This window comes from Equus caballus, chromosome 1, assembly GCF_041296265.1.
Source record: "Equus caballus isolate H_3958 breed thoroughbred chromosome 1, TB-T2T, whole genome shotgun sequence".
In the NCBI taxonomy this organism is placed as follows: Eukaryota; Metazoa; Chordata; class Mammalia; order Perissodactyla; family Equidae; genus Equus; species Equus caballus.
Window position 1 is genome coordinate 16,520,243 of NC_091684.1, and position 13,668 is coordinate 16,533,910.

The following is a 13,668-nucleotide window of genomic DNA, read 5'->3' on the forward strand; positions in this document are numbered from 1 at the left end:
GGGAGAAAAATTCACCAGAAACAGTTTCACAGGTAAATTCTTTTGAACCTTGAAGGAACAGATAATTCCAGTATTTACATTTTCCCAGCTGGAGAAAGAAAATAGCTTTTACAATTTTTCTGTTGTCAACACACACGCAAAAAAGATATCTCACTTATAAATATTGATGCAAAAATCCTAAAGAAAATATTTTTCAAACAGAATTCAGTAGTACATTAGAAGACTAAGATACCCCAGCTAAGTAAGGTTAATAATAGGATATTTATTCATAAAGTTCACTAAGTTAATAGACTAAAGTGGGAAAAGCATATATGATCATCTCAAAAGGGGGAGGGTAGGGGAGGAGGGAAGGAGGGTAGGAGGGTAGGAAGGAAGAGTTGAGAGAGGGAGAAAGAGTAGAAAGAAAGCTTCAATCTGGCATCATGATTAATAGTAAAACTCTAGAAGTACTTCCACGAAAATTAGTAATAAAGAAGGGTATCCAATATAACTACTAAAGACAATACTTGTGTCCTCCCAAGATTCCTATGATGAAATCTTCACCCCCCAGAGTGATGGTATTAGGAGGTGGGGCCTTTGGTAGGTGATTAGGTGCCCTTATAAAAAAGACGCTGAGGAGCTACCTCACCCCCTCCACTATGTGAGAACACAGCAAGGCGGCGGCAGTCTATGAAACAGGAGGCAGGTCCTCACCAGACGTGGAATCTGCCGGCACCTTGATCTTGGACTTCCTAGGCTCCAGAACCGTGAGTAATAAATTCCTGTTGTTTATAAGCCACCCAGTCTGTGGTATTCTGTTATTCAGCGTGGAAAGACTAACACAGTCACTAATATTTAACAGCGTTCTCTAAGTATCAGCCAGTGAAATTAACTTTAAAAATGTAATAAATATTGGTAAACAAAGACAAAACTATCATTAGTTGAATATGACACAATTACACATAGAAAACCCAGTGAAATCAGGTACAGACAATAAGAGAATTCAGTCTGGTGGCTTATTAGAAAATCAGAATATGAAAAAAAAGTATTTTACTTACAAATAACCAAAAACCAGCAAGAAAATGTAAGAGGGAAAAATCCCATTTACAGTAATTAGTAATACTTAGAGAAATATTAACAAGAAAAAGGCAAAGACTTAATTGAAATATATATCTTGCTTTTGGATAGGAAGACAAGATTGTGAAGTTATCAATTCTCTCTAAATTGATTAATAAAATTAATGCAATTCTAATTAAAATACAAGATTTTTTGAATTTGATAAAATGAGACAATTTTATCTAGGAAAATACACAGGACAATCAATCATGAAGAGTAGGGAGACAGGATTGCTCTGCTAGACATTAAATCATACTATGAAACTAGAATAGTTAAAAAACAAAGTCGACAGAGAGCATAGAGTACAGAAACACACAGACACACATATATAACATGAATTTAAGATATGATAAATGTAACTTGGTTGGAAAAGGTGAATTATGTAATAGTGTTAAATAACTGACCAGTTATTTGAAAAAAAATTAAGTTGAATCCCTAACCTCTTACACTAAAATAAACTACAGATGGATATAAAATATAAATGGGAAAAATGAAACAGAAAATTACCGTAGGTGAATTTAGGTAAACATAGGTGAATTTTTTTATTAATGTTACAAAGAGAAAACCTTTCTAAGCCGGAGATAAAAAACCAGAAGCCATAAAGGAAAAGAGTGACTAAGATGACTGCAAAAATTTAAAATTTCTATATGGCATTCAGACACACACACATACACACACACACACTATATCAAAAAGTAAACAATAAGCTATGAAATAAGATTTATAATATGACAGAGCTAACTTCCTTAATTTATAAGAAGCTAATATAAATCAATAAGAACAAAAAATAGAAAGATAAAGAACATGAACAGACTATTCACAGAAAGAGAAATATAAGTGGTGAGTAAATTGGGAGAAACACATTCAATGTCATGTGAAATCAAAAACGTTAATTAAACGAACAATGAAAATATCTTTACTACTTGTCAGATTGGCAAAAATTACAGTTATTCATAATGCCCAAATTGGTAATGGGATGGGTAATAACGTAGGAAAATAATTAAACAAGGAAAGTAATATAGGAAAATATTCTGTCCCCTAGGTGATCCCAACTTCACACAGTAACGTGCCCTACCTACCTTTCTTGAAGCTCTTTCTCAGACTCAGCTGGGTTTTCCCTCTTCTTGCCTTGAAAATCCTGGTGCTTCTCAAGGTTCTATTATTTTCTTTCAATAGATTCTCCCTGGGTGACTCTCAAAATTTAATAGCTCCAGTCCAAACCTCTCTTTGAGCTCTTAACTTAAATACCCAACGATCTGACATCTACACTCAAATCTTTCTCTGCTAATCCCTACTACCCTTCAGACCTCAGTCTGAAAGTCACTCGCTCAGAGAGATCTTCCTTAACGACCTAGTCCAGGTCAGACCCCCTCTATGTTCTCACATCATTTTGTACTTCTCCTCTTGAAGCAGTCATCAATTTATAATGATCTCATTCATACTGTTGGAGATAAGCATTAAAGAAAACAAAGTCTCTGCCATTATGGAAATTAAAGTTTCACATGGAAATGTTGTGAAATCTCTAGAGACAGACTTTCTGAAAGTATAAATAACCAACAGTATCAGGTACCACGGAAGCAAATCTGGTAAAATAAATCCCTATTTCTGGAAGAACATAAAATAGAGGGCTCTTACAGCATTTACGGTATCAATTCTCTTTACCAATTTTATTGAGCAACAATTTACATAAATTACATCCATCTAGAGCATACAATTCCATGAGTTTTGACCATCATATATAACCGTGAAACCATCACCAGAATCAAGAAACCGTAAATTTCCATCAATTCCAAACGATTTTTTGTGTCCCTCTGCAGCTCATCTATTCTGACCCACGCAACCTTGTACCCTGTAACCTTGCTATATTGACATTAATTTTAGTAACTGTTTTATAAATTCCTTAGTATTTTCTATGTAAACAATGATGTAATCTGCAAATAGAGGCAATTTTATTTTTATTCTTTTTGATCTTTATGCCCTTTTTTCCCCTTGTCTTACTGCAATGGCTAAAATGGCTAGGACAGCCAAAGCCATTTTGAATAGAAGTAGGAAGAATGGACATCCCTGCCTTATCCTCAATCTTAGTGGGAAAGTATTTAATATGATATCATTAAGTATGATATTAGTATTCAATATTTCAACATTGAGTATAACGTTAGCTGTAGACTTTTCATACAGGTTCTTTATCAGATCAATAAAGTTCTGTTCCTGGTTTTCTGAAAGTTATATAGGACGGTATAGGTCCTTTCACAGTTCCTCTCTCCACTCCTTTATGTTATAGCTGTCATATATGCACATGACACATATATATGTATTATCTCCACATACATTATAAACTCCACAAGGCAGCATATTTTCACTTTAAACAATTATACATAAATATATTTATATATTAAAAATAAAATATATAATTAATAGATTTAAGAGAAAAATAGGTATTTACTTTTATCCATATATTTGCCATTTCTCATTATTTTCATTCATTCAGGAAGATGTGAGTTTCTCTCTGGTATCATTTTTGGTTCTATTTGAAGGACTTCCTTTAGTATTTCTTGTAGTTCAGACATGGTGGCAATGGATTCCCTTAATTTTACTCTATCTGAAAATGCCTTTATTTCATCTTCATTTTTGAAGGATATTTTCACTGGATCTAGAGATTTACTTTTCTTTCAACAGTTTTTCGAAGTTTTATTCCACTGTCTTCTTGCCTTGACAGTTTCTAGTGACAGGAATATGGTCTTTTGATTCATTGTTCCATATTTTCAAGATTTTCTCTTTACTTTTGGCTTTTTGCCAGTTTGACTAGGCATGGATTTCTTTGAATTTATCCTGTTTGGGTTTGCTGAGTTTCTTGAGTCTGTAAACTAACGTTTTTCAGCAAACTTAAGAAATTTTCTGCTATGATTTCTTCAAATATATTTTCAGGCCCATTCTCTCTCCTCTCCTTCAGAGACTCTATTTACTCACTTGGACCTTCTGAAATTGTCCCACAGCTCCCTGAGGTTCTATTTTTTGTTTTGTTTCAATTTTCTCTCTCTTCTTCAGACTGGATAGTTTCTATTGATCTATCTTCATGTTCACTGGCTCCTCTGTCAGCTCCATTCTGCTATTAAGCCTATTCAGCACCATTTTTATTTCAGATATTGTACTTTTCAGTTCTAAAATGTTCATTTGATTCTTTAACATATTCTATTTCTCCACTAAGATTACCTATCTTTTCATCTATTACAAGTATATTTTCCTTAACTCATTGAGCATAGTTTATAATAGCTGCTATAAAGTCTTCATCCAATAATCCCAACATCTACATCACTGTGGTTTTGGCATCTCATGATTTTCTTTTGACGCTAGGTCCTATTTCACTGATTCTTCATAGGTCGAGTAATTTTGGACTGCATCCTGAACACTGTGAATATCATGTCGTGGAGGCTTTCAACTTCTTTTGCTAATAGCCATCCTAATGAGTGCGAAGGGGTATTTCACTGTGGTTTTGATTTTCATTTCCCTAATGACTAGTGATATTGAGCATCTTTTCATGTGCTTATTGGCCATTTCTTTGCAGAAATGTCTATTCAAGTCCTTTGCCCATTTTTTAATTGGGTTGTTTATTTTTTTAAGTGTTGAGTTGTAGGAGTTCTTCATATATTCTTGATATTAATTCCTTATCAAAAACATGATTTGCAAATATTCTCTCCCCTTCTGCGGGTTGTGTTTTTACTCTCTTGATAGTGTACTTAGATGTGAAAAAGATTTTAATTTTGATGAAGTATAATTTACCTACTTTTTCTTTTGTTGCCTGTGTTTTTGGTATCCAAGAAATCATCACCAAATCCAGTATCATCACCAAATCCAACATTCCCATGTTTTCTTCTAAGAGCTTTACAGTTTTTGTTCTAAAGTTTAAGACTTTGATCCATTTTGTTAATTTGTGTATATGGTGTAAGGTAAGGGCCCAACTTCATTCTTTCACATGTGGTATCCAGTTTTCCAAGCACTATTTGTTGGAAAGATTGTCCTTTCCCATTGAATACGTTTAGCACCCTTATCAAAAATCATTTGACCATATGGACAAGGGTTTATATTTGGGCTCTGTATTCTATTCCATTGTTCTATATGTCTGTGCTTATTCCAGTACCAGACTGTTTTGATTACTGTAGCATTTTAAATCTGTGGCATTTAAGTTTTGAAATCAGAAAGTGTGCGTCCTCCAACTTTGTTCTTCCTTTTGGCTATTTGGGATCCTTTGGGATTCCATGTGAATTTTAGGATGAGTTTTTCTAATCACGAAAAAAATGCTATTAGGATTGTGAAAGGGACTGCATTGAATCTGTAGATCATTTTGGGTAATAATGTCCTCTTAATAATATTAAGTTTACAAATTCATGAACATAGGATGTTTTTTCATTTATTTAGGTTTTCCCTAACTTCTTTGAGCAATGTTTTATAGTTTTCAATGTACAAGTCTTTTACCTCCTTGGTTAAATTTATTCCTAAGTATTTTATTCTTTTTAATGCTGTTATAAACGGAATTTAAAAAGAAATTTTTTTCCTAAAAATTGTCCCTGAGCTAACATCTGTTGCCAATCTTTTTTTTTCTTATTCTTCTCCCCAAAGACCCCCCAGGACGTAGCAGTATATTCTAGTTGTAGGTCCTTCTAGATCTGCTACACAGGACGCCACCTCAGCATGGCTTGATGAGCAGTGTTAGGTCTGTGCCCAGGATCTGAACCAGCGAAACCCTGGGCCGCTGAAGCAGAACATGCAAACTCCACCACTTCACCATGGGGCCAGCCCCGAAATGGAATTTTTAAATTTCCTTTTTGGATTGCTCACTCCTAGTTCACAGAAATGCAACTGAATTTTGTGTATTGAATTTGTATAGTGCAACTTTGCTGTATTTATTTATTAGCTCTTCAGGGTTTTTTGTGGAATCTTCAGGTGTTCTATAGATAAGATCATGTCATCTGGAAACAGAGATCATTTTACTTCTTCCTTTTCAATTTGGCTGCCTTCTATTTCTTTTTCTTGTTCGGCTAGAATTTCCAATATGTACTGAATAGAAGTGATGATAACTATGACTTTTTGAAGAAAGTTAGTTTCAGGGTTATCTCCTAAAGTTAATACCTATTTAACTCTGTATTTTACATGTATGGTTATTAAACAACAGTACATATCAATATCACCTAAGGGACTTAAAAAAAAAGTTTCCTGTCCTCATCAACAGAAATTCTGATTCAATAGGTCTAGGATGAGACTCAAGCATTTAAAACTTTTTTAATGCTTCCCAGATGTGCACCTATGGTTAAGACTCTCTGTCCTACCAAATTAATTTATCTCTGAGAACTTCATTTCCTTCATTTATAAAATAAGACCAATTAAAAAGTATAATCCTTATATTTTTGAAGACTTAATTATGTGCCAGGCAGCAATCTATGTGCTTAAATATTCTTTCACTGAACCCTCACAACAACTTCGCTAAGGTCATTATTATTATCCCTCATCTTTACAGATGAGGAAACTGACGCAAAGAAAAGTTTGGCATCTTACCTCAAATGACACAACTATTAAGTGAGGAAATTAAGATTTAAATTCAGTCAACCTGATTTTAGCATTTATAATCTTCAGGATGGTAGTTTTTATATAGTATAAGCCTAATAAATATTACCTACAATAATAATTATCATATGCAAAGCACAACAATAAATTATTCATCGTGATAGCTCCAAGTCAGTAAAAAAGTTAAATGTGTTTATTATTCTCCACTTACTAAAGGCATCAAAGTAAGAGTATGTTTTAGAAAGCTTCCATTAAAAACTCATTGTCCACCTACTATCATTTATATTTTCATTCTCCCTTTCCTCACCTCCCATTGACTCCTTCTCTACTACGACCAGTGTTCTTCTACCATTCAACTCTACGATACTACTCTTGAAATGTTCTGATTACCAAATCGATGTCCTATTTTGATTCCTAATCATTTGAGAAAAACTTTTTTGCTTTTGGTTTCCAAAATGTTACTCTCTGCCGGTTCTCCTCTTGCCCTCCTTGACTACTCTGTCTCACTCTTCTTCTCTTCCTTCCCTTAAATACTATGCTTTCCCAGTTTTCTGTCTCTGGTCTTTGCTCCTCCTCTACGTTCCCTCTACATGTTCCCTCTTAATGATGTCACCAATTCCTTTGGACTCAGTCCAAACATAATACTCCAGTTCTGATCTTGCTTATCAGCTTCACAATCAAATTTCCAGCTGCCACCTGGACATCAGTACCTGTTTATGCCACAGACATCACCAACTAAAAATACGTGAAACAAAACTCAATCTTTTTGCCCAGAAAAGACTATAGTTCAGACAGGCTTCTCCACCTCTCCTCTTCTTCCTGGTACCATATTCTACTCAATCTCTGAAGTTTGAAAACTGTGACTGATTCTTGACTTTTTCTATTTCTGTTTTCATTAATCAGTGATAAAGTAGTGTCAATCTTCCTTAATATCTCTTTAATTCACTCCCTCCTCTCTTTGGCAACTTCTTTAGTTCAGGATCTTATCACAGATGGCAATGACATGCATACTAGTGTTCTTGAAATGAAATTCTCCTCAACCCGCTGTGTAACCTTGTTTCCTAGTTTAAACTGGATTTATGGTAAAATGAGGATTATAGCACCAGTCTTACCCCTATTATAGCTTCTATCACATTGTACTCTAAGTATTTGCTTACATATATGACTCGTCTACTTTTTAGTTTTATATCCTGTAGAGGATAAGAATAGTTCTTACCATATAACATAGTAAACAGATATTTGCTTATTGAATGCATGATCAAATGTTCATGTCACACCTATTTCTAAATAATTTGAGACTGCTCACAATAAAAGATACATATTCATTAGGACAAGTAAGATAAAAAGTTAAAAGAATAGCTATGCAATAACTCAATTTGCTTATTAAAGAGTTAAATTTCTGGAAAATCCATTGACTCAAAATAAGTTATTTTCACTAATGCCAGATAAATGAAGCCGTACTGTGTATTCATACCCCTTTTCAAAATGTTTGCCTGCTTTTCTAAGTCAGATATTTCAATCTTGACATTTTCTTTCATCAAAAGCTCTCTTTTCTTTGTTATTTCATACTCATTATTGAAGTCTGTAATTTCTTTAATAAATTTTTCCTTCTCCTCTGTTACTTTTTTCTTTGTAGCCTCCTGAAAAACAGAAATAAAAGATCAAATATAGGTGTTAATTGCAATAATATTTTTCTTTACTATTTAAAATACAATCACTGGAATTATTAACAAAAATATAAAATTATACTTTCTGGTATTATCACAGAAATGCTTTACTCCTCCAGCAATAGTAACAAAAAACTGAAGCTATTAAGTAATAACAACCAACTATTTTTACATGAAAGATTTATCCTTAATGTTTTGGGAGAATTATTGATGTAGAAATTCCACCACTCATCATTATATACGTGGTTTGTGTATTAAACTTACAACCATATATGCCATTTTGTCATTACAATATAAAATTAAGTTGTAAAATAATTAAATGACGAAACTTGAAAATGAAAACCTGCACTCAAAGGAATTACTGCCTTATAGGAAAAAAAAAAAGAAAAACAAACAAGGAAAGCCAAGGAAACCTTTAAAATGCAGACAATGAAGTTAAAATCATACATTCATTTCAAATTCAGTTCTAAATAACAGTTTACATTTTATAAAATATCAACATAAAGTAGAAACAAGAATTTCCAAAAACTGTGGACAATGCTAGAACCTAAACTTTTTTAAAATGCTAAAACCTAAACATTACTGCATTTTTCTAGGAGATGTCAACTAATTATGAGCAACATTCAGAAACTGGCCATGTCATTTATAACCACTGGTGGCTGATTCTGGTGATTCTGACTTTAGATACATATTTTTAATATTTTAAAATATATTTTCTTTGAAATGTCAATTAGCTACAAGTCATATGCCTAAACTGCCCTATCATTTAAAACTACTGAGCCTGTTGGCTCCGATTTATGATAAAAAGATAAACAAAATCTCTCTCTTCACCCACATCCATAAATATGCCTAAGTATGAACCTCTCTGCCTTTCAAAGGCATTAAAACCAAGGTCTCAAAGCTTGAGCAATTCAAATCAGTTTCACTGTTTCTTTTATGCTTATTATAATTGCAAATAATTTCTATATTGCATCGCTGCCAATAGGATTCTTTCAAACTATATTACCCTACCAACTGGTTTTAAATAGCACTTAATACTTCTCCATAGCTGAACAGGACTATCTGCCAATATGCGCATGGATAATTTTCTGAAAGTACACCTAAGTATATTTAAATACTTTTTGACACAGTCAGTGAAACAGATTTTTCTAAGTGACTGGAGGCTTACAAAAGTTTGAAGAAGCATAATCCTTTGGTTTGTAATTTCACTGCACTGCCTTTCTAAGGCATTTTCATGAGTTCTCAAAAGCTGTAAGAAGAAGGACTTTTCAGAAAACTCCTGAACCTTTAAAGTGAAAAAACAAATATCAGAATGAAACAATTAATTTAGACATTTTAGGATGGCTTAATTAATAGAGACGATATATACAGTATAACATGCTTTCTGTATTAATCTTTAAAATGTAAAATAAAATTCACACTAAACGTCTTATTTTATATGCACTATCATATATTATTTTATAAGTGCTTTATAGTTACAATTTTTATAACCTCTTCCCTCAGTAAGACTATAGACTCCTCAAGGGCAGAAAATGTGTTTTCTTCTTTCATTCCAATACCTAGCACATTTCTTATCTTGGGTACTACAGCTTTTTGACTACACACATTGAAATTTGCTTCAAGACAGCTTGTTTTAAAGAACAAGTTTCTATTCTCATCATTTATAAGGAAGATATGGATGAATAAATCATGTATACAATATAACTAATAAAATAATGAGATTAAAAATCTAGAAACCACAAGCAAAAACCCAGTCCCATAACTGTAGTTATACTAAACATAACACAAATCTGCTAAAGTCCACAAATGTGTTTTGAGAACTCATTTATCTTAGAACCTCATTTGGTTCTGACTAGCAAAAGACATAATAAACATTAATATTAGATATGTAACTAATATTTGGGCCATAAAGTATAGTATCTCCTGAGACCATGAATATTGAGATGAAAGTCAGGAAGCTTTGATATATAAAAGCTAGAAATGATGCTGGACTGGAAATAATCTTTCTACTACCTTCAGGATGGCCCTCGTAAGAAAGCATCACTTCTAGTTTGGGGCTGTTCCCATCCCCACAGAGGAAGAAAAAGGAAATAAATTCAACTTAAATTGCAGAAAGCAAGATTTATGCTAGCTATAAGAACCTCCTCAAGGTAAGAGACAGGCTGTGAAATCTGTCCCAGATGATACTGAATAGTAACAAGCTTAGGAATAGTCTAGTCCAGAGGCACAGGGTTGGCCTAAAAAACATTCTGAAATAATATGGCTAAAAAATTCTAGAAATATTGGCATTAAAAAAAAAGTAGCCCAAATAAAACAGAAAATATGACCTTACATTAGTACAATATCACAGCACACGTTCCCACACCTCCAGTCCTTGGTGCTATTCTCATCAACTCTAGCTTAAGAAAGACATCAAGAGAGGAAGATTAGAGAGGCACAATTTACACAGCCAGAGAAAATCAGAAAGTACTTTTAAAATTGAGAGAAGGGAAACCAAGGCAGTTAGTAGTTTACTGAGAAGACTGAAATTAGAAAACATATGGCCAGATCTATGAAACCATATAGAAATTGGTAACAATGGCAAAAAAAAAAAAAGAGTATGATCAAGAAATCTATCACATTCATTTAGAATAAGAAAATACTTCAGAGCTATTTAGTATTTATTATATAAATGAAAATAAAATGAGTTCCAGAGAAGTTAAATACTCTTCAAAGGTTATATAATTAATCAGGGGAAAACCCAGGAGTAAAATCCAAGTCTTCTGACTTCCTTTCTTCTAAATCATGATGTTAACATGGAAATATTAAAACTATTTCAAAATAATAAAGAGATACTTCTTAAACTAAAAAGGGACTTCACTCTCTGATAATAATAGAAACTGAAAATATATAAGTTTAAGAAAGAGAAAAATTATCGAACACTAGGTCCATCAGAGCTTATTGAGAGAAGGTTGCCTGCAGTGTACACCTAACTCTCAGAGTTGCTATTATGGACAGTAATCATGAATACCTGCAAAACGCTTTCAGATCAAATACTGCGCTGGACAAATTCAGGTTTAATCCAATAAGCTATTTCATGTAATACGCATTTCAGAATCAAAATTCCTGAATTCTGATTCTGTTTCTGCCACTGATTTGTTGATAAAGACCTATGTTGAAACCCAAAAATGGAGGAAATATTAACTATCAAACTGAGGAATTTTTAAATAAGACTTACGTAAATTTATTATTCAAGTTCAGAAAAATCTTGTTAAGGACTGGGAAATTAAGGTGTTCTGTTCCAGCTATCACTAAGACCTAAAATTACCACTGAGCTCACATCTTCTTTCTTAAAAGGCAGAATAACAATATTAATGGAAGCTATTAGATATTTTGGCATTGAACTATTTTACCATAACCTGAAAAACGAAAGCTATAGATCCAAGACTGAAAAGTAGACAGTTGTTCAAAAGATCTGTAATTTTCCTCTTCCCCTAAAGTCCTATGTTAATTATCCATTTTGAGGTCTTTTCTGCTTCTTTGTTCATATTATTAGTCTACTTCTCCTCTTCAGTCCCACTTTCTGTCTTACACTCTGTCTTTACTTTTCTTCCATATTTTCCTGTTTTAATCAACTTAAAAAATCCCAGAGAGTCAATAACTACAGAAAAGTTACAGTAACATTAATTTTCAAATTTACTTAGGATCTGTGATAAACACATTTAATACAAAAAGGAATTGGCAAGTAGGGGAAATTGGCATAATAGAGAAAGAGGCAGGAATGTGGGAAAGCTCAAGTCAGGAGGGTCAAAAAAGAACAGATGACTACAATATGCAGATTCACATGTTGAGGACAGCAGTAAGCTGGGGTTGCAGAAGCTACATGGGGTCTAACACTACTAAGAGAGAGCCTTCACATTTTAATGGAACTAAAGGGACAAAAACTTTTGGATCTGCCCAGTTCCTCTCTACCAAGTATAAATTATTAACTCTTAGGAACTAAAATAGCTTTTCACAACCAGCTATTTGCAGAATGTGTTTCTCATTGTTCCTTTTGTTCTTTCTGTTATCACAACTAATTTCTTAAAGTATCTTTCATATTCTTGTGTTTGAAAACCAGACCTACTGATGTGTAAAATTTAGGTAAATATTCTAAATATAATCTGAACATATTGACAAGATCACAGGATGAGGTCATTTCACAGAATAAATTATCATCAGAAACCACTCAGCTCCTCTTTGTTGCAAAAGTGATGGGTGGGGATCATAACTGGGAGATACTAGAAGAGATGTAAAATCGTGACTAATGTTTTTGAAACTACTGACTCTATCTTGTAAGTTACCCAGGGATCCTGCAGGGCTACAAACCATAAGAAAAGGGTGGGAGGTTCCTAGCAGTAGTCAGACAAATTTCTCTTTCTCATTTCTCTCTTTCCGCTGACTACAAATGAAGAGAAAATATTTGTATGCAGCCTTAAAGTTACATTCTAGAATCAAATAGCCAAGCTTTGTCAGAAATTATTGAGTTTTGGAAAATTTTAATTTATAGCAATGCCAACATTCTGGTTAATTCCGCTTCTCTCAGCAATAAAGTTTTGTTTTTCCTTTACCTGTTTTATTCCTCTTGGGATATTTGATTTTTCACAGGAGCTTACGGTTTTCCCAGTGAGCTGACTAATCCGCTCAACTAGGCCAGTTTCAACATAGCCACCATTTGTGACTCTCCACTACTCTTGCTGCCTGGCTGCCTTTACGTATTCTTCTACCAGAAGAACCTGAACGCTGAAAATGACTGAGGATTTTAAATTAACGTTTGGGTCAAAGTAAGCAAAGTACAAAGCTACTCTTGGCTGTGGTTGCTGTTGTTCACAATAATCTCCCCTTCTAGAAACTGATACATTGCTGATTAAACACTCTGCCCAATAGTATAATAGGCATCTTTACATAAGAAAACATGAAGAGAGTTATGCAGGAGATTTCACATTCATAAGATCATGGGGAATGAATGTGTTTACTATGATCATGATAACAGACATTTTAAACACTAGAGTACATCAGTGAATATTTGTCAATAATAGATATTAAGATTTTTTAAAAAGTAGATCTATTTTTAATAAATAAATTTCTTAACCAAGGATGCAATGCTTACAGACTCACTATGACACGGTAATGCTAACATAGTAAGCAAGGAAGGTTCAATATTAGTCCTTACAATAATGGCCTTTAGGGCTTTACATGATCTGCATTCCTTATTCCCTCTCCAATCTTATCTGCTACCAGTCTCCTCCTCAGCCACTCCTCTCCAGGCAAACTGGCCTCCTTGACATTCCAGAACTTATCAGGCACACTCCCTCCTCAGCTTTTGCACTGG

General features: G+C 33.6%; 1 protein-coding gene across 4 annotated transcripts in view; it reads right to left on the reverse strand.

The window, feature by feature from the left end:
* Positions 1-13,668, reverse strand: part of CCDC172 (coiled-coil domain containing 172) — a 66,931-nt gene that overhangs the window by 35,186 nt on the left and 18,077 nt on the right. For 2 of the 4 annotated variants that reach the window (XM_023638778.2, XM_023638779.2), the window contains exons 4-5: positions 9,487-9,603; positions 8,126-8,291 (exon numbers count right to left, since the gene is read on the reverse strand). In XM_023638778.2, the coding sequence (XP_023494546.1) occupies positions 8,126-8,291; positions 9,487-9,603 (283 nt within the window). The remainder of the gene's footprint in view (positions 1-8,125; positions 8,292-9,486; positions 9,604-13,668) is intronic. The other 2 variants (XM_023638780.2, XM_070260518.1) reach the window with 1 other exon arrangement.